The 21,781-nt window shown below is 37.7% G+C and overlaps 3 protein-coding genes across 3 annotated transcripts; 2 read left to right on the forward strand and 1 right to left on the reverse strand.

The window, feature by feature from the left end:
* The first annotated feature begins 1,000 nt into the window (after nucleotides 1–1,000).
* LOC128375398 (cytosolic 5'-nucleotidase 1A-like) lies at nucleotides 1,001–7,146 on the forward strand. The gene is made up of 6 exons (XM_053335744.1): nucleotides 1,001–1,147; nucleotides 2,335–2,502; nucleotides 2,765–2,894; nucleotides 5,670–5,792; nucleotides 5,959–6,143; nucleotides 6,775–7,146. The coding sequence occupies exons 1-6, from the start codon at nucleotides 1,001–1,003 to the stop codon at nucleotides 7,144–7,146; spliced, it is 1,125 nt and encodes a 374-aa protein (XP_053191719.1).
* Nucleotides 7,147–12,463: 5,317 nt separating this feature from the next.
* Nucleotides 12,464–15,206, reverse strand: LOC128375306 (interferon alpha-inducible protein 27-like protein 2A). Its single transcript, XM_053335622.1, has 4 exons — nucleotides 15,119–15,206; nucleotides 14,954–14,974; nucleotides 13,087–13,248; nucleotides 12,464–12,739 (listed from the first exon to the last, which is right to left on the reverse strand). Exons 1-4 carry the CDS (start codon nucleotides 15,126–15,128, stop codon nucleotides 12,654–12,656), a joined length of 279 nt encoding a protein of 92 aa, XP_053191597.1. The 5' UTR covers nucleotides 15,129–15,206; the 3' UTR covers nucleotides 12,464–12,653.
* A 127-nt stretch (nucleotides 15,207–15,333) lies between these two features.
* Nucleotides 15,334–20,319, forward strand: LOC128375628 (interferon alpha-inducible protein 27-like protein 2A). Its single transcript, XM_053336011.1, has 4 exons — nucleotides 15,334–15,370; nucleotides 17,976–17,999; nucleotides 18,365–18,532; nucleotides 19,952–20,319. Exons 1-4 carry the CDS (start codon nucleotides 15,340–15,342, stop codon nucleotides 20,059–20,061), a joined length of 333 nt encoding a protein of 110 aa, XP_053191986.1. The 5' UTR covers nucleotides 15,334–15,339; the 3' UTR covers nucleotides 20,062–20,319.
* The last annotated feature ends 1,462 nt before the right edge of the window (nucleotides 20,320–21,781 follow it).

The raw sequence follows: 21,781 nt of genomic DNA on the forward strand, positions 1-21,781 counted from the left end.
CACAGCATCACCTGTCTCTCTGACTGATGCCATATCTGGAGGGGTCTATATGCAGTCTCATGTCCCAACAGCCAATCAGATCCTGGCATCTCAGCCAGTCTGACTCCCTGGTGGTTGCCTGGCAACTGAGACCACTGCTCTGTAATTCAATCCATGGAAAGATCCTGCAGGGGTTTACACAAGGAAGAAGACATTATCATTAGATGCACAGTGAGAAGCAAATGACCAAGGATGGACTCCATTTCCCACACTGCTGAGCAGGAACAGGAACATGGTAGTGTATGTTGGGGGTAGAGATCAGATGGGATAAAATGTACCTAAACTGTTTTTGTAGTTATAATATCTAAAACAAAAACAATAACCATATTTTTATTAAATTAACCAATCCTGCACTGAGTGAGAAAAGATTAGATTACTCCTAAGATGCTATATTAGGAGAAGTGAAGCATGAATACATTACAAGCATCATGACACAGCAGTGCTTTGACATACTGGCATGTTCTGTCCAATAGGGTGCAGTTGTCACATAGGTTCAATCACATGCTCTGCTGATGCTACAGGGAAATGCACACAGAAAGGGTTAAAAAGGGGGAGGATGCAAGATGGCTTGAAATCAGTTGTGTGTATGAGAGAGGGACGCACAGAGAAAGACAAGCACAGAGGAGCTGAACGAGGAACATAATACGCAGGATGCCAGAGATTAGAAGAACTACTCATAGCTTGAATTGTGCTTTTCCTGAATCCCTCTTTTATTCATCTCGTGCCTGCTCTGCCTTGTTCAGAGCATTTAGCTGAGTGGCTCTGCGGCAAAAGTCAGATTGATCTTGTCTCCTGAGTGCACCAGGACTGAATTCAAATTGCTAATGTGCTAGAGTGAGTAAGGACTTTGTTGGGAATTCCTGCCAGAAAGAGGGAGACTATAAAGAGAGCTATCGAGGGACACACTGGGACTCAGTGTGGACCTGAGAGAGTTAGGAAAGTGGTGAGCTGAAGAGGTAAGATGAATCTTAATAACGGACAAACTCTGACCGTTGGTGGACAGGACTTGACCAGGAATGGCAGCAACAGCAGGAGCAGCAATCGAGCCCCCTGCGAAGATGCTGGGATAGTTTTGAAGCCCTCCACCCCCACCAGGAAACCTAAACCAGTGAGTATCCCTACAGCCTCATGCAGCATCCATTGACAGTCACAGTTTGTTTTTTGTCTTTATCCAAATTGTTGTGTTGACATGAGGACAAGAAGAATCAATAATGGTTATTTTATTTTTATCTAGGATGAATTCAAGTCAAATTTAATCTTGTTGTCATCACTTTGGAACTGTATTGTGTTGCTCTTTCTTGGCAGTGAAAACCTTGCACACACATTTGAGGTGGCTCATTTAACAGTGCCCGAGACTGATACCACATGATAAATGACACATGAGAGAAGACAGACGCACTGGCCTTTCAACTTTATCTGAGTCTGGGTCTGGCACATTACAGTAGGAGAGTGTAATTGTGAGTGTAGCAGCCTTCAGTTTAGTTAGTGAACAGAAAGTTACGCAGAAATTTATTTGTAAGAAACAGGATACAGAGGCTCAGTGAGGCTTTATTGGGTCAGCTGGAAACTGAGCAGAGCATAGAGGGATCTTGTTTCAGATCAGGTGGATAGCTCTCCCTAAAGATTCGATTGGATTTCTTACCTGAAGAAGATGTATCCAAATACAAAAACAGATACAACAACTACAGATTCAGGCCATGGCAGGATGCACACAGTTGTCACTGTTGTAAGTCCAGCACAAATATTTCTATTTCTTAAGTAATTTAAGTAATTGGTCATGTTTAGATAATTATTTTAATAACTAACTAACTTTAACTAACTAAATGACTACTGTTAGTACTCTTTTCTTATGGCTATTAGTCAAAATATGATCAAAACATGTATGTTTACAGTAACAATAATTACTGTGTGTTATATTTGGGGCCTCCAAAGAGTTACCAGGTGTCAGCAATTTCTGGTATGTGCATGCACTATCAGAGTTTTGCAGGGGAAAGTATTTCATATCACACTGTCACTTCTATTCTGTCACATCAGCACACTCAGATTACCCATTGTTATATATTAGGCAGTGGCAATAAAGCCTTTGTTCAATTATTCTTGTCTATTGAGAACAGTCAGAGTCAAAAAGTTTCAAGAGACAACAGTTTCATTATGCTTATACAGCTGCTGAGAACATTAATAATCTTCTCCACAAGATTTTGCTTAGTAAAAAAGGTATGAATGAATTTCAAGAACAGTTGCAACAATGAAACCTGGTTGTATGACACAATAAACATTTAACCTCTGATCCTCCAGCCTAAGCCGGAGAATGCCATCACTATCGCTGTTTCGTCGAGAGTCCTCTTCAACATGGAGAAGGAGCAGCAGATTTACGAGCAGCAAGGCATGGAGGAGTACATCAAGTATCAGGTGGAACATGAAACGGAGCCTTTCAGCCCTGGCCCTGCCTTCTCCTTTGTCAAGGTCAGAGAGAGGAAGAGGTGGAGAAACATACACAAGCACATCCAAGCACACACTCAAAAACTCATACACATACACACTATATCAAACCAAATTTAGAGTGATTCCTTGGTATCAGTGTTATGTTTTAGGATGTGACTCTGGAGGAGGTGGATGGATAATATACGTTAAACACCAACCCACTCAAACAAACACACTCACACACACTGCAGGGATTCAGTATGATCTGTTTTATAGCTCAAATCGTTTTTGGACTTGTTCCCAGGCTCTGGAGGCTGTGAACACTCAACTGAGGGAGCTTTATCCCGAGAGCGAGGAGCTCTTTGATGTGGTGCTCATGACCAATAACCACGCATATGTTGGCCTGCGACTCATCAATACCATTAATCACCACCGTGAGTTACTGATACACAGGGATGATGAAAACCTGTGTATCGCGCAAACACACATGCACACACACATGTTTTTGATGGATGGTGTTCATGCACTTACAATTTTCTCAATATACTGAAGGTTTACATGTAATATAATATTATTGCTGACTGTAGCTCACTTAATGGCTAACACTTTCACTAATGAGAGGGAATTTCTGAATTTCACATAGAACCTTTAAGCTAAATAAACAAGACTACTCTCTCTCTATCACATTTTGGAGATGTCTGGTTTTCATAGGACACTGACAAAACTGCAGACTTAATGGAAAATTGTACAGTAGTGGAAGAACCCCTGATTAATGAGTTACTAACCTTTATTACTGCGGTTGAAACATAGTCATCCGGCAAATTGCTGTTGAATTAAGTGTTTCTCAGTTCAAGAACAGCAGACCTCCAGAGAAAAGAAGGGACTGGAGGACACCAATTAATTTACAGCATTTAATTGTGCAAACAGACTTGTCTATTCCAGTCTCCTTTGTTCTCTGGGAGATTTATTATTGCTCACCATAAGGTTTATAATCTGAGCAACTCTGGACTCTTTATCTCGCTCTTTTAATTAAGGCATCATATCTACAGTTGGTAAATTGGTAAATTGTTAATGAAGGGTGATGTTTTTATCATTTTACAATCATCTCTCATATCCAATGGATAAAAATCAAAGAGATTTTTTATTGAATACCAAATAATGTAACTTTAAGTGGTGCTATAATTTTATTTTTATTAGAACATCAAATGAAAAGCCAAACTCTGATTCAGTTTATTTCTCTGTGCTATACAGCACTATTGTATATGTTAAAGACAAAATAACTAAAAACACATGAATGAGTCACATTGTTACATAGGTGACTTTTCCCCTTTCCGTGTGCTGCAGTGCTCCCGCACACAGTTTATCGCAAGTCAATCCAACATATACTATTCAAACACTCACCAGTGTGACAAATCCACAGCAGAAAGCAGTTCCCAACCAATGCATTATTTACTCTTTGACATCACTCTCTCTCCGCCTGCTGCTTGTGTGGTTGCTTTGCTCTCCTGGCTCAGGAGCCAATATGCAGAATTCTCTTCTCTTCTCTCTAGACCTCCACAAGCCAGATTGGTTAGGGTTTCATGAATTCTTTGCATGCATTACACACTACACTCATCTGCACACTTCATTTATTCAAAATAATATTATTAAATGTCAATTTTAGACACTTCATTCATGTGTGATTCCAATATCATCTGAATGAACTGAGGTAGTATTTGCTGTGCAGCTGATTTTCTGACCTACTCAGTGAAAGCTGTCAAGTCATCAACTCAGCAAGGTTGCCCCTTTTTATTTCCTTTTAGATCAATAACAAGCCTGTAAACTGAACTGGAATTAAGCATTCTGTGTGTGTTTAATGTGGTTACTTGGACAGTTGGTATCAATTTCACAAAACCTGTGGGTTTTCATTGTGTGATCTCCTGACATAGTGCAAGACCAAGCACAGATCCATGTGTTGACACGCACAGAAACACACTGCTGGACTGTTGTAGACTCTGTACAGCTGGTCCTCTCTATTCCCACACTGTGAATGACTTTATGACCCAGTGTCCCTCTTCAAGTCACATGAAATCTACTCAAGACATCACAGTATCCTCTGTTGACTCGGTGAGAAGAAGAGAGAAGAAGACAAAGACCAAGAGAAAAGGAAAGGAAAATTAACTGGCTTGTACTCTAAGAATCTCTTGTTCTGTGATGAAGGTTCAACTGAAGCTATTTTGTTTATTTCCTTCATGAAGCCCTGCATATCCACCAATTCCCATTCAATATAAAGGGTCATCCTCCTCCCTGTCGATGAATGGGGACTGCCGTTGGTTATGATGGGATCTTTCTCATGGTCCACAACCCACATAATGTCCCCCAGGGGAAGTGATGGGAATCGGGGATCCCACACCCGCCATCACCCACTGATGTAGTCAAGCCAAGCGGAAAAATCTGCACTGCCCGAGACAAGATCTCAGGCTCTTTGCTTTCACATCACACCGGGTTCAATGTTCCTTTCCCTGCTCTGCTGCATAGAGTAACACATCGCTGGCAACCGATGTTTTATGTTATGGTAATGAATGTAAAAATAGGTGGTTTTGCCACCAGTCGCCCCTGAATCTTCATTCCTTGTTGTTACTTTCTAAAATTGCAGAAACATGATCTATCTCAGGTTGGAAGCATGGAAGCATACCTGGTACTTAAATGTTATTCATGAAAATTGTGAGAACAACATTCAAAGGACCAGTGTGTAGGCTTTAGTTGCATCTAGCGGTGACCAACCAATTGAATATCCCACTTGCACCCATTCAAGTATGAGAGAGAACATACAAAAGTTGTGAACGGCCCTCTCTAGAGCCAGTGTTTGGTTTGTCTGTTCTGGGCCTCTGTAGAAACAAAGTGGTGCAACATGGTGGCACCTGTGGAAGAGGACCTGATCCCTATGTAGATGTAAAGGGCTCATTCTAAGGTAACAATGAAAACATAATCACATTTACACACTGGTCACACTGGTCCTTTAACTTACATTGCCATTCATACAGAAATATACAGGCTAAATATGAGTGGTGTACACACAACAACAATAACTAACGTACGTGGCTCATTTAGAAATCTTTACTAAACAGTTGACCTTTTTGTGTGAACTGCTGTGATCAATTGGCTTCTCAACATTTTAAATTTTATGCATAGTGACTGTTGACTGAACTTTTGCTTCCCCCTGTCTGCAGAGTTGTTCATCGAGCGCTTCTGTATGACTGGGGGAAACAGTCCCATAGGTTACCTGAAGGCTTACCACACTAACTTATACCTGTCTGCTGATGCATCAAAGGTTCGAGAAGCTCTGCAGGAAGGTCAGTACAGAGTCAAATTTCACTAACAAACTGTAACACCAGAAGTCCAATATAGTGTGTGATATGTGCTGCTAAGATCTGGTGATGTGGAACTGATTTTCAACAGCAGTTGAACTCTGTCAGTGTACATAAACTGTAAGATGTGTATGTACTGTGTGTGAATCAGGTATAGCAGCAGCCACCATGTTCACCCGAGAGAAGATGAAGGAAGTGTCAGAGACTCAGCTGCGTGTTGCATTCGATGGCGACGCCGTCCTCTTCTCTGATGAGTCCGAACGCATTTTTAAGGCCCACGGACTGGACAAGTTCTTTGAGCATGAGAAGGCACACGAAAACAAGCCACTGGACCATGTACAGTATACACAGAGTGACAATTATCGCAGCTATTGAAAATATAGTACATTCAGTATATTCAATTCTGGGTTATTAAAATCTGGGTATTATTACTTTTTACCTTAATTTCAATCAGAATCATAATTTGTATGAACTGTGAACTGAACATGGGGTTATAGCTACAACAAAATCTGACATGACAAGAAACAAACAATTAGACAAAGTGAGCACACCTGAGTTGTCGACAATAGTCCTTAATTGAGCAGGAAAACATTGTGCATGCACACCTGTATTCAGTACAGTTGGTCAAACTGTGATGGTTACAACAGCCAGTTTGAGTCATAATTTTATATTTGTTAAGTTTGTTTTTTTGCTCTGTCACAGCATTTCAAGATCATAATGATTAATTTGGTCAGTATGATGTAATTAGGCCTGGGTGGATGAACGATGGCTATGAAGAGATTAAAGTAATACCTAAGTTATTATAAACTGAAATTGTCCTTTAACTTGGTGAAGTGCTTAGGGGGCACAGTTTGTTTACTTGGCTGAGATTTTAACAGATATGAATATAATGTCCCCTGACCCAAATGTACACAGAAAACATCCGAAGTGCACTGTGGGCTGACTGCATCCTCCCTTCTGTCTGCAGGGGCCACTGAAGGGCTTCCTGGAGGCTTTAGGAAAGCTGCAGAAGAAGTTTTATGGCAAAGGCCAGCGCATGGACTGCCCTATCCGCACCTACCTGGTGACAGCTCGCAGCGCAGCCAGTTCTGGTACCAGAGCCCTAAAAACTCTTCGCTCATGGGGACTAGAGATTGATGAGGCTCTCTTTCTGGCAGGGGCACCCAAGGGTCCCATGCTAGAGAAGATCCGACCACATATTTTCTTTGATGACCAGATGTTTCATGTGGAAGGAGCAGCGGAGCTGGGGACAGTGGCCTGCCATGTGCCCTATGGGATTGCTCAGAGGGTTGCTAAGAAAGAAATTAAGGACAAAGAGACATCTTCAGCACTCAAGTAACCTTTTTTGAGGAGGACATCACCGTGCATAAGCAGAGGAGAGTAAAGGGACATGTCAGTTTGGCATTCAGCAGCTGAAGTTGGAATTGATGGAAAATGTTATCAAAACTATAGTTTTGATAACATTTTGATGATAAAAGTTTTTGATTATGATTATAATGATAATAATAATAATAATAATAATAATAATAATAATAATAATAATAATAATAATAATAAGAAAATCTTACTTGATGCAGTATAACTAATATATAATACAAATTTGATGTCATTTCAATAAATCACGTTATTATATTATGAGTTTATATGTTTCCTGTTAAACATTTCAATCCATTCAGAGGGTAAGTGTACCTGTTTTGGTTATTATCAGTTTATAGATTAGTCCCACCTACAACAGTTTATAGGGAGTTTATAAATTGTGACTAATGGGTTTATAGATTACTGTCATAATGCTTATTGATGAATTCTAAGCCATTATTTAGATCAGTATTTGTCTTGCTACGTTGTCAAAAATTTGCTTGACTTTTTGGATTTATTAATGGCTTTTGTAATGGCTTATAACTGTATTATAACTAAACAGATAGGATTATCACTAACCAAAGGATTTATTCACAATAGTCAGTTATCTTAAATCTGTAAATGAATTACTGAATTACTTATTACTGCTCTATAAAGCAGTTGTAAATAATTTGATAACCATTATTAAAAAACATGAATTACATCTTTTAAACCCTTTATTTGAAAAAAGTGCCTTCTTAGAAATTGGTACTCAAAACTGGTTGTGTAAAATATCCTTTGCAGTGAGAAATTTTCCTGATATACCAGCAATCTGCTGTATTATTTTCTGTACTGATATACAGGTAATCATTAACACTGCATGACCCTTCGAATGACAAGGAAGCCTGTTAAAATAAATTAAAATAGAAAAAAACAGAACCAAATAATAGAAATATAGGAAATTATACAAGTGTTATAGTAACTTAAACATCAAGTGACTTGTTAAAACTATTTTTGATAAGAAGTCAGTCTGGATGTGCTAACATAATTAAAAGCAGCAGATCACTTTGTGCAGAGTCATCGTTTGGATTCATCATTTTATCATTTTACTGTTTGTCTGTATGCTTCAGAGTTTGTTTGTTAAACTCGTGCCTTCTCTCACTATTGTTTTATGCATGTTGGTGGTATGTTGTACATGTGGTTGCTTGATTATTGATTATCTGAATGTATTTTAATGTTGCAAATTGACTATATAAGTAAAACAATTTAATATTTAACTTTATATTTATTATTATTGTTGAAGGCAATAAAGACAACTTATTCGGCTCTTATGGACATCCATTGAGAGTAAATTTGATTTCTGGTAGTCGTCACTTAAGTGCCAAAATTTCAGTGTCTCTTTTCCTGTCATTAACTGTCATTAACTGTAGGTGTCTTGTTATTCATACTGTTGCTCCACTTTTCTGTCTGCATGTGAAGCAAATTGTTAGAGAGGAAGGCCTAACTCGCTTTGATGAAGAACCTGAGTAAATCCATGTCAATTAGTATTGTGGACTGTTATGCAATTCAGTTTTTATTGCTTCAGATTTAAAGTAAAACTTGACTGTATTAATATCTGTTTCTTGTTTCATTCACAACTAACTAAATGAATAAAATTAGAATATAAAATAAAAAAGCAAGGTCCAGTAATAGAGAATGAGTAAATCTCACCACAGCAGGGGGAGACAGAGACCAATAAGCATTCAGGTGAATTTGTCAGCTGATTCTAAGTTGACAGACAAGTTTATGTGACTGTGATTGAATGTGAATTTCAAGGAATACCCTCCAGTAAATGGTGTCTTGCATTGTTACTTAAGACCTTTATTCCCTTTCACACTCACTATTTAATACAGTTAAAATGTATCTACTTTCCCATCTTCTTCAACATCCAAAAAATATTTATAATATTTACTATTATTACTGTATGTATATTTTTAGTGAGAAAAAAGTTCAGGAATTATTAAAAGATGTGGTGATTTTGTGTCAAAGCAATTAAGGGAATCCTCAGTTTAATCCATGTTGACTTCTGTTGTGCTGACTGAGTGAAGAGTTTTGAAAAAGTCAACTGAGTTTTGAGAAATATCTTATACAAATAAAATGTCTTTTGTAATTTTTTTTAAAATTTGGATCTTGATTAGCAACTACCAAGGTAGCAACTACTCTTTGGATCTACCGAAGTCAAACCATTATATCATAAAATCCAAGGTAAAAGGGAGCAAACAAACAATGAATCAGATAACAAACAAGCAACATAAAGGGGAACAAACATAGAGCTATTGAAAATGGTGTTACAGTTGAACAGATGTAGAGTAAAACACAAGTGCACAATAAATACATTTTAGATCAATGTATGCTGAACTTAAGAAGGATTCTGGTTAAAAAAAGGAATACTTTTGTTTTTGTTTACATATTTGTTGCTCGTAAGTTTCAGTTCCTCAGAAATGACAAAAGCAGGATATATATAGCCTCACCTGGGCAACAGGTTGTACATTACATACAACACCCTCATTAAAGGCTGATCTGTCAAAAAGCTTGGAAGACATGGACATGGAAGAACTTTGTGAGTATAAATGCTGACAATGCTGTTTCTTAATATTAATCAGCACATCAAACATATGTGCTCAACATGACTTATATGGTAATCTTTTGTTTTCTATTGACAGGTAAGATCCTCCTTGAAGGTAAGATATTAGCCAACTCTTTGGAAATCAATCAGAAACACCACATGTTAAAAAGTTTGTCACAAAAATCTTTTACAGTTTTTCTCAGTAATTATATTCTGGTCAATAGGCACAAAGTTTCTTCTGCTGTGTTCTTGTCCAGGTGACCCCATGAATGTGTACCTACCGTTTTCTATTATTATTGCTATTCTGAATATGCTGGGTAACTTTGGAAGATTTGCAGCCTTACTTCTCACCGGAGTGATAAAAGTTTGTTCATGTGGAATGACATTTGGGTGTCTGCTGGAATTCCTGCGAACATGGGGTAAAGTAAACATTTTATTCATACCGATTTTCATCTAACTGAATACATATACCTGACAAATTAAAAGACATAAATAGATAATTATGTTTCCATAGTAAAGAGGAACACCCATAATCTGCCGATACTTAAGTTATTTTACACTCTACAGTAATAGCTTTGATTGAAAAGTGTAACAAGGAGATAATGATCTTTTGGTATTCCTTGTGTCTCATTCTAGGCATGTCTCAGCAAGACACTGAAGAAACTGCAAAATGGCTAATATCAGTCATCTGTAATGGAACTGAAACCAATTAAAAATACACAATATAAATATTCACCTGATTTTGTTGTGAGTTATTTTGTTTGTTGTAAATATGTTGTGACACAATTTAACTGAATCTGAATGTAGTTACAATGCTCAAAGTCAAAATAAAATGCATTAAAAAAGCCAGCTTTCCTCTGTTATTGTTGCTGCAGTAGTATTAACAATTCAAAGTATTTTCACAGAGTCCATAAAATCACTATTATTTTTAAAAAAGAGAGAAGAAGCATAACAAGACCAGGTGCCGCTATGCATTTTCCCCACACATAATCATTGGTAAAGTAGCAGCTGTAAAATGGTACATAGAATGGCGAAATGACTCGTTTCACTAGCAGAATTTGATCCATTCATAACATTTGGAAAGTCTAGAAGAGACTGTTTTATCCCTGTTCAAGTTAGCCTCAGCCAGGCCGGGGGGGGGGGGGGGCAACAGAAGCTGAGTCTTAGCCCTGCCACAGCACTGTGTCTGTTGATCATAGACTGCATTTTTCAGCGGTGCAACCCACATACTCAGCTCGAGCTCTACTGCTCATCCCACAAATTCATGTTCCTTACAAATGTGGCACCATTTCAAAGAAAAATAAACAGGCTTTCCAAGGGTGTAAGATTTATTGCCAAGAAGCATTGCTACAACAAAGAAATAATCTACCAAACACACATTTCCTTACTTTTTGTGCTATGTTTAGATAAATTAGTCATGGTAAGCCACCAGAGGGCAATAATATCAAATAGAGCATAGCATAGGGCTTGACAAAAGTTTAGAGGAAAGACAAGATCTTTAAGTTGAGTCAGAGAATGTGATATAAACAGGTTTCTTGTTTATTTGTAGCTTAAGAACATATGTTTTAACGCCAGTTATCCTGGAACTTAAATGTACAGTATGTACATAAAACATTGGCTGCTCCAGCTGACTGAAAACATCCAATCATATTCTTACAGGTGTAACAAACATTGGCACATGGCTTACAAGTTCAAGATTGACCTACCACCCTTCATTCACTCTATATATAAAAAAGATAAAAACATATTATAGTCAGGATATCTAGGGAATAATTTGTGTGCGTGTGTGCATGTGTGTGTGTGTGTGTGTGTGCAGCTGGCTCATTTGTGCTGTGCAGTCATCCTGATTAATCAGTTTTCTGTTTCTAGTTCAAGTTTATTAACAGTATTATTATGTTTTTAGATATCTGTGCAGTCTGTCAACTACTTCACTGACAATGCTGTCAAAGTCTAGATCAAACCAAAGTACAAGAGCATGACCTACAAACATATCTACAGGTTTCACTGGAAATAAGTTCCTCTACTGTTTGATTCATCAAAGTGTTGGCAGTTAATTTCAGTTGCTCAGTCTAAATGTCTACACAGACAGAGAGAGAGAGAGAGAGAGAGTGTGAGTGTGTGTGTGTGTTTGTGTGTGTATGTGTGAGTGAGTGTGTTTTTGTGTGTTTGTGTATATGTGTGAATGTGTGTGTTTGTGTGTGTGTATATGTGTGAGTGTGTTTGTGTGTGTGAGTGTGTGTGTGTGTAATGTATATCTACTTATTGCAGTGTCTGATAAAAGCCCTGGTCTGAAGACATCTAAATGCCCCTAACGGAAACCTTTCCGCTTCGCCAAAGCCCGACGTGCACAAAGGTGCAAGGTCCCGCCCAACGCTGCTTGCAGCTTTAATTTAAATATGATTTTGTTATTTAATCTGAAAAAAGGATACCAAAGCATTTTCTGACACAAGATCTTATAGAAATTCTGTTTTTTCATTCACAAATGTCATTTTTCTTGAAAAGGAACTCTATCTAGGATTAATATTATCCCAACTCATCAACCTTATTAATAACAGGTACAAAATTGACAGTTCAGTGATACTGTGTCCAGTCCAGACACACACAATACAATGAAACTCATGTTTAACATTTCTGAGATGATAAGATCTCTCTAATTTGAGCATCAGAGTTTATTACTGTTACCTACATTTAAAAAACAAGATAATAAACCACTTAATACTTTTCAGCCGCATTTTATTTAGTTAAAGTTCAGTATGTTTGCAGAAATGTCAAAACATAATCTCAAATTAAATGCATATAAGGAAACATTTCAAAGCACAAACGCTCTCCTTCATTGATAGAATTTCCAATTGTTTCCATCAGATAAGCGTATGTACTATTCCTTATACATTATTCCATCAGGATTTTCAGCTGATGAAGCTAGCCAGCCATCCCACTGCTGCTCCAGCACCACCCACAACTGCAGTGGCAGCTCCAGACAGACCAGCCGCACCTGCAGTGATATAACACATATTGGATGATTCTCAAAAAGACATAAATGGATTTGAACAACTTATTAGCTAAAAGCCCCAAATCTCAATGAAACAGTGGTATTATTGTCATCTTAGTATATATATAAGTATCATTATTGTACTTACCTGTATTACACAAATTTGTTTTGTGATGTGACGTTTAAATTTCAGGTATGCCACTTAAATATTATTTAATGTTGATGTTGTTGCAGTTATTGAAAGTTAAAAAGTTTTTAATGGCCCTGTGATTATTGTTCCAGCAATGATGATGTTACCATGAAAATACAACAACTAAGTCCACAACAAAATTTCCACTTATGGCTTTTACCTGCTGACTGTAGAGTAGCCACCACACCTCCTGCTGCCACTCCTCCTCCATTTGCAACTGCAGCAACTGACATCATTTTAGAAGCCACAGAGCCTGCTGCTATCCCGGCTGAGGTGAAACCTGCTGCCCCCAGAACAAAAGGAGCTGCCACAACAGCTCCTACTGCATATGGACAAGAACACAGCACAATCAATTTAGTTTCTAGTGCTGACTAAGTGGACAGCTTTAAAATGTAAGAAGGTTATTGCATTCACCAAATTAAAAGGAAGCATTTTCTTAGTCTCTTAATTAGGATGTCTGAATCTCATGATTTGGGCCTACAGGACAGCTGGCACATAATACTGTTTATTGTTTGAAGAGCAATAAAATGTTTTGACCAGTTTCTCATGAAAAAGAATCTGTGTTTTGTAGTCTTCTTAGTATTGGTAGATTTATGGTACTCTCTGTTGTACAACACTGAAATGCAACACTTTGTTTTCTGTGCTGTGGTTTGAGTTTAGTGAGACATGGAAAATTCATGTCACAGTCAAGAGCAACTTATTTAGTTATTAAAGACAAAAAGCTAAATGACACGTCATTTAACATGTTTTTTTCTTTTAATTATGGCAGTTGGGAGTCAGGTTAGGGGTATCTCTTTTGTAATGATGGAGAGATAGTAGGCATAATGATGAGATACGGTCTCCAATATTTTCTTTGGTAAATGAAGAGATGCCTCTATATCTGTGGCGGTTCTTCCACATGGCGGCCCTTTCGGTCCTCTCCACATCTCCTACTTCTGACTGTGAGATACTCTCAGCAGGCAGACACTGCTAGTTCACAAACTAGGAGGGTGACCACTCCAACAAGGTGAGTTCATCCACACACAGTGACATTCAGTGTTGTGCATGAACGCGTCCATTGAACGAAAGTTCATGAACTCGTTCATAATTTTGGTGAACTTGAACGAACGAACGGTATTTCTGCCTGATGAACGATACTATGAACGCGTTCATTCTGGTGTCTGTGAACGTCACGTTCACTCTTTTTTAATTTCGTTCAATAAGGTTCAGGCAAAAAACACATCGCACTAAAGTGTTGCCCAACCGTTGCGTGTGCTTCTTTGTCTGTGCCAGATTACAAGTGCGAGAGCGCCACAGTTGAGTAGAGCTCAACTTGAGTGGATCTGGCAACCAAAGGCAACGGCAGCCAGTGTCGCACTGCCATCATCAAAACAAAACAAAAAACAGCATGGAGGCGACAGCAGCATGTGGACATAAGGAGGTATCATATAATTATCTTAGCGATTTTTATGAGAAAATCGACAAGGAAGGGAACAATCTAACGGATGAAATCTGACACATAGTTTCAGTGTTAAACTAATGAAATAATTGCGGCAACAATTTTAAAAGAGTATAGTTCGCAACGTATTGAAAAAAAAGAACTGAACTAGTTCATTTTTTGGAGCTGTGAACTTAGTTCATAATTTGGAATTATGAACTATGAACTGAACTAATTCATTTTAAAATGTGTGAACTATGAACTGAACTAGTTCATGTAGAACGTGAACTTTCCCAACACTAGTGACATTACAAAAAAGTATACGTGACGAACAAATGAGCGATAGAAAACCCATCGTTTTTGTTTTTCGTTTTGTTTTTTATGTGCGTGCGCCATGTTCCGCCCCCGCATGATGCCCACATCACCCCTATCACAATCTGCACGTATAGCCCCTATCAGAATCTGCAGGCATAGCCCCTATCAGAATCTGCCCCTGCTCTAAATATAAGTAATGCATGATAAAAATGTCAGCATGTTCAGTAACTTTTCAAGAGGAAGTCTTTAAACTGAGTAAAAAAAAAAAAAAAGTAGCTGAGTCATCAAGTCTCACCTGCTCCTGCTGCAGCTGTAACTGAGGCACGAGACAAAAACAAGCATTAAAACCAAAGATTTTTAGGATGCATTCATTAATCACCTGAAATATGTTACATTATACATATAAGTATTAACTTTCAAAGTCATGTATCAGTATTGTAAAAGGAACAGTGACACTCACCAGGGTCCATGTCTTTCTGTGCTCAGACCTGCCTTAACTGTACTGAGATCTAAACACTGAATGATAGTTTCGATTACTGAGAAACAAAACTATGTTAAGATCTGAACAGAAGAGGGAGCCAGAGAGTTTCCTCAATGCAACTGTGAAGTGGGTTTGTGAGCATCAAGACCAGGAAACAAATTTGTCAAATGTAAATTTGTTCTGCAGAAAACACACACCTGATGAGTTTGAGCATGGATATGGAAGACATTTGTGAGTATAAATACCTCTTTGATTCCATTGTTTCACAGCCAGGATATAAAATATACATGTGGTCTGTTCCATAAAGTGGTTAGTGTTATACTGCTGAGATGATGGACACTGTGTGTTTTCCTTTTCAGAAAGAGGTAAGTCTGATTGTATTTTCTGTCTATTCAACACAGCAATGGGTGGACTACGGAAGCGCTGAGCTGCCAAGCCCAATATATATTTGGCTCAGTATCATGTTATTACGTACGGCGACGTAGAGCTGCCAACCATGTAAATATAGTTTGACTCAGTAACATGTTATAACGTGATATTTATTACGTCATAACGTACGGAAGCGCTGAGCTGCCAAGCCCAATATATATTTGGCTCAGTATCATGTTATTACGTGAAAAGTTTCATGTTATAACGTGATATTTATCATGTTATAACGTGATAATTATCACGTTATTTCATGATGTGAAATTATCATGTTATTTCATGATGCAGTATTTTCATGTTATAACAAGAAATTATCATGTTATAACATGAAAATATCACGTTATTTCGTGATATGCAATTATCACGTTATTCTGAGATAATACATTATCACGTTATTCTGAGATATGCAATTATCACGTTATTCTGAGATAATACATTATCACGTTATTCTGAGATAATACATTATCACGTTATTCTGAGATAACACATTATCACGTTATTCTGAGATAACACATTATCACGTTATTCTGAGATAATACATTATCACGTTATTCTGAGATAATACATTATCACGTTATTCTGAGATAATACATTATCACGTTATTCTGAGATAATACATTATCACGTTATTCTGAGATAACACATTATCACGTTATTCTGAGATAATACATTATCACGTTATTCTGAGATAATACATTATCACGTTATTCTGAGATAACACATTATCACGTTATTCTGAGATATGCAACTATCACGTTATTTCATGTTAAGCATTCATCATGTTATTTCATGATATTAGGCCATTCAGCACTCCAACACTTCACAGGTTCAGTCAAGGACCATGGCTCGTCTACATGACTTGATTCAGTTCTATTTCAAGCTTGGTTTAAGACATGGTGACATTCTACAGTTGTTGAACACTGTAGATGGTATTGTTGTCAGTATGCGCACTCTCCGAAGGATTTTGAAAAGCATGGGGTTGTACCGAACAAAGAATGAATCCGACCCGCTTGACGTTGCATCATTTCTCATTAAGAAATAACATGATAATTTCACGTTATAACGTGAAAATACCATATCATGTAATAACATGATGGTTTCCTATCATGAAATAACGTGATATATATCACGTTATGACGTAATAAATATCACGTTATAACGTGAAACCTTTCACGTTATAACATGTTACTGAGTCAAACTATATTTACATGGTTGGCAGCTCTACGTCGCCGTAGCATCACAAAGACAATAACAGCAAAACACTATTGAGCAACACACAGTACAGGTTGTGTTTCTTCTGGAGAATTTCCTCTGTCCTGTCAAGTTGATAACTTCAGTTTTTGTAGGCTAGAGACAATACTGCCAGAGACATTTCTAATCTTTACGCACAGGGTCAAGTTTTGAGGCTCACACAAGACAGGTTATGTATGTATTATAACAAGGGGGGGGGGGGTGATCTTGTTGTGGGCAGTGGAGTTTCTTCTTCTTTGAATATTTTCAAATAACACATTACAAACGTTTAGTTCATGTTACATCACCTTCAGTTATTGGCTGAAGGCAGCTCAGGAACCAAGTACATTTCTCTGCAACTTATTTCAACAGTTCTGTTTTACCACATATTCAACACTCACATCAAGTCAACAATAAATCAAGTTTATAATTATTTATTTCCCAACATACATTTTATTAATATTTAGTGTTAAAAATATATTGTGTAGAGGCAGATATGTGTGCATCATAAGTGAAATGTGAGTTGGGGATGTCGTATGGAGTTGTTTTTACCATATTGATATTCCCAAAGGAGATCAGGACATCAATACTTACGAGTAGAATTCCAGGAAACCGAATCTTGGCTGGAACATTCCAGGTCAAGTTGACCTGATTTGACACAATGACATGTGACACACACACGCCAACAGTAGTATAAAGAGTCTGGAGAGGGCGTGCCTCGGGGCTGTTTTGCTGTTTTACCATTCTGATGTTGATGTGTCATTGACATGTGCAGTATTTGACTGTGTCATCAATAAAGATCCCAGTCGGCTGTTCGGCCACTTCTGTTCTCAGTCGCTTACTTTAAAGATTACTGAAGTTAAGTAATCAAGTAGTTTTCTTACAATTGCTCACTGGCAGGTTTACTTTAACAAACACTGAATTGTTCTGTCTCCTTCATCCTGCAGAGCCTGAAGCATGTACACCTTTGCATTTCCTCATTCATTAAGTCATCACCCCTGTCAGTTTATCACACAACGACTATACCTAAAGATCTAAGGTTGCCCAGTTGTGCATGTCTTCTTTTATAATACTGTGACTCTGTGTTTCTGTTATTTTGCTCTACATTGTACATTATGTTCATGATAGCTCAGGGTGAATTAATATGCTCATATTTGCTTTTTGTGTGTTTCATTGACAGGTAAGATCATTGTTACAGCTGCAGGTAAGACATTTACAAAATCTCTGGATTTAATGTTTAAAGGTTTTTGAACCAGTTAATCTGATCTCAGTTGCTTTGGCACAATGTCAAATGAAAATTGTGAAACTCAAAACACTGCACTTTCTTAAATTCATAGTTCAACATTCTCACAGCACAATTAAAATGTTTAAAAGCAATACATTTGATTGTCTTGATCTAAATAATACTAAAGGGATGTCATTTTTTTGCAGCAACACAGTAGTTGATCGATTTATTTACTTTTGCCAGATGAGAGCGTGAAGTCCATGTTCTTAAGTAATTGAGGGGAAAATCCCCCATATTTTATACTCTCATTAATAGAATGTGACTTCTGTTGTGCTCTTGTCCAGGTGGGGCCGGTGCTGTGGTCTTGACTCCTACTCTCCTGGCCTCCCTGGGTTTCACCTCAACTGGGATAGCAGCAGGCTCCCTTGCTGCCAAACTAATGGCATATTTTGCAGTTGCTAATGGAGGAGGTGTGGCAGCTGGGGGTCTGGTGGCATTCCTCCAGTCACTGGGTAAATTACTATTATATTTTATTTATATTATTCATCTTAATGAAAGTCTATCTTCAGGTATTACAAATACATTGAAAACATTGGGCCGACAAAAAAAAAGGATATTTCCACAGCCTAAACTAATGTCCTATTTATCCTTTCCTTAATTTATCCTTCATTTATTTGCAGTTTTGAACATTTTATTCAATTCAAATATTCAATCTTGCTTTTATTGTAGGGGTGGCTCAATCCGATACTCAGGATCGGTATCAGTCCGATATTGGTCAAAATTTCAGGATCGAACATTGAAAAAAACAACTAGCCTATAGCCCGTCCGATCTGATACCTAAGCCCAAATGCTCAACTTAACTTTGCGCGACATGCCGTAAACAGAAACGCAGCTGCTGCAGCGAGTGACAGTGACAGGGAATTCGCCTAGCACTCTTATCATGTCAGTGTGGAATTACTTTGCACGCAAGGAAGAGAAATGTTGCCTGTGTGGTATGCAGAGGAGGCAAAAGTACTACAGATACTTGTAAAAACGTATGTGTAAAAAAGACGTACTGATTCAACTCTCCGTACTGATTCAACTCTCCAGTAAAAGTAGAAAGTTCAATCACTTCCAGTGATCATTCAGTTTAGTTTAACTGAATGACTTAGAAGTCGCCAAATTTTGACTTTTGTTAGTTTATATAATGCAGATTTGTAAAATATTACTTTTATGAGAGTCACAGTCACCGACTGTATAAACTTAGCATTTGATAATTGTGGTAGCAGCGGTGCAGCAGATGTAATGAAGTCCACGCAGCACGCTGGATGCAAACTAATATTAAGCCTATAGCCTATTCATTATAATGTCAAATTGAGTTCTTTTGCCTTAATAATTATAAAATAATACACCAAAAATGGTCGGATTGGGAACCCATATATGGATAATGTCTCCTTGTTGCATTTAGTGTTGATTGTTTTACATACATTTCGACCCCAGAGGTTACATGTGAAAGAAGAAACATTCAGTTTGCAGTTTACACTGATTTGAAGTTTAAATAAAGAGCTTATGGCTTGAGGAACATCATGGGCTATTTTATTTCTTCGTTTAGGGGAGCAGAATATTTGTTGCACAGTTTGAACATGGTATTTTTAGATGTCCATATTAAGCAAAGTACATCTATACAAACTATATGTATTATTAATAACTTAACAGAGGAGAAAAGAAGGTATCAGATTGATATCGGTATCGGCAGATATTCCAAGTTGCGGTATCGGTATTGGACATGACAAAGTTGTATCGAGCCATCCCCTACTATGTACACATGCAGGGCATCACTGCACGGTCCAAACACAGTGAACTGCTCTCCGTATACACCTTTTGTAAATAAAACTTGAACGGATGAACAAAGAGATGATGATCTTGGTATTACTCATATTTATCTCCTGTAGGTGCAGGTGGTTTTTCAGGAGCAGGAAGTGTACTTACGGCCGGCGCTGGAGGAGCTGTAGGATGGCTGATATCAACCATTTGTAATGTAACTGTAATCAGTGGGGAGTAACTACTTAAATGTAACAGTGTTACATAATTTAAGTGTAACTGTAATCCTTACAATTACTGAGTAAAAATATGTAATTAAATTACAAGTACTCATGAAAATGTTGACGATTACAAAGGATGTTACAGCTGAAGGATTCTGTAAAAATCTTAGGCTATATGTTGAATAATATTCATTTTGTTGCTTTGCATGTTTTTGATGTGCACAATACCCTCTTTTGTCATTTCCAGTCAAGGCCATTATTAAAGCCGTTTGATGCTATTCTGATGGTTTTGATTGGCTCTTTGAATTTGCAGCACCCCAAGTCTGCCAATGAAATCAATCCACATTGTTGGTCAAAGCAAAACAACCTGCCTGAGAGTGACTGTCTATGGATAAAAACATCTTCCAGTGCTGGAAACTTAAAAAGCATTTTATTCAAAAATTAGAAAAGGGCTTGAACATAACAGTGCAATGCTGTTATGTCCACCAGCTGTTAAAATGCTATTGACTTATTTGGAACACACATGGGCTTACATGGTATCACAGTACCAATTAGGTCCATGCCAGACATTTGGTTTTTCCCATAAAATATCTTTATTCTATATTCCAAAATCTACATGAACTAAATGATGATAATGATAAATGATCTCCCTTATAAATGATGTCAGTATCCTTAGATACACTAGTTGAAAGATTAGAAATGTTATTTAAAAAGTAATAAGTTACATTACTTTGATTAAGTAATTGAAATAGTTACATTACTTGTTACATTTTAAATAGGGTAACTACCACCTCCAACCTCCTCACAGTCCCACACACCAAGCTGTCCACCTTGGGAGGCCGGTCCTTCATTACCACGGCCCCCAAGCTCTGGAATGATCTCCCACGATCCCTCCCTGACTACCCCTCCGTCTCCATTTTCAAGTCCCAGTTAAAAATCTGTAGAGTATTTAGTCTGCTTGCTTCTACTTTCTGTGCCAGTTCTTGTTGTTCCCCAGTAACAGCATCTCAGCCTTTCTTTCATTTCCCTTGTGAGTCTTTGATTTTTGCCTGCCGTTTCTGTACCTTTGTCTCTGCTGACTGATCATCTGTGTACTAACTTTGGCTTCATTAAAGGACTGTCTTTATGTTACCACCAAGCATGACTCTGTTTTTAAGTCCCAGCTCACGTCAGCCGTTACATTCATGTGTACTGACTACCCTAAAATTAGCCATTCTTTGAAATAACTGTCTTTATGTCTATACCTTTAAGTAAATGTAAAGATTTTTACATTTTGAATTGGGTGAAATCCAACATAATTGTTATCTAATATATAATTTAACCAAATGATTCAATCCCTTGTGGACACGAGAGCAAAGCAAGAGCACTGATACTGTAGATTATTACTGTTACCTACAGACAAAAATGAGGAGAAGGAGAAGGAGAAGGAGAAATTATTTTTGACAATAAATATAAATCACTAATGCACAATATATTTATGACAAACAGACACAGCCAAATAACACAGGTCTCATATTTTTAAATTACTCCACAAAATGTACTCGCTGTCTTAAGAGGGCACGCAGCATCTTGAAAGATAGCACACACCCAGGACACCATGACACCATGTGTCTGAGCTGCTGCCCTCTGGCAGGAGATTCAGGGCTTTAAAATCATGTATAAACAGACTGAGACAGTTTTTTTTAACAAGGCAATAACAATACTAAATGTAAACATCTAACATGACTCATCTCTATTGCA

This window comes from Scomber japonicus, chromosome 16 (genome assembly GCF_027409825.1).
Source record: "Scomber japonicus isolate fScoJap1 chromosome 16, fScoJap1.pri, whole genome shotgun sequence".
Classification (NCBI taxonomy): domain Eukaryota; kingdom Metazoa; phylum Chordata; class Actinopteri; order Scombriformes; family Scombridae; genus Scomber; species Scomber japonicus.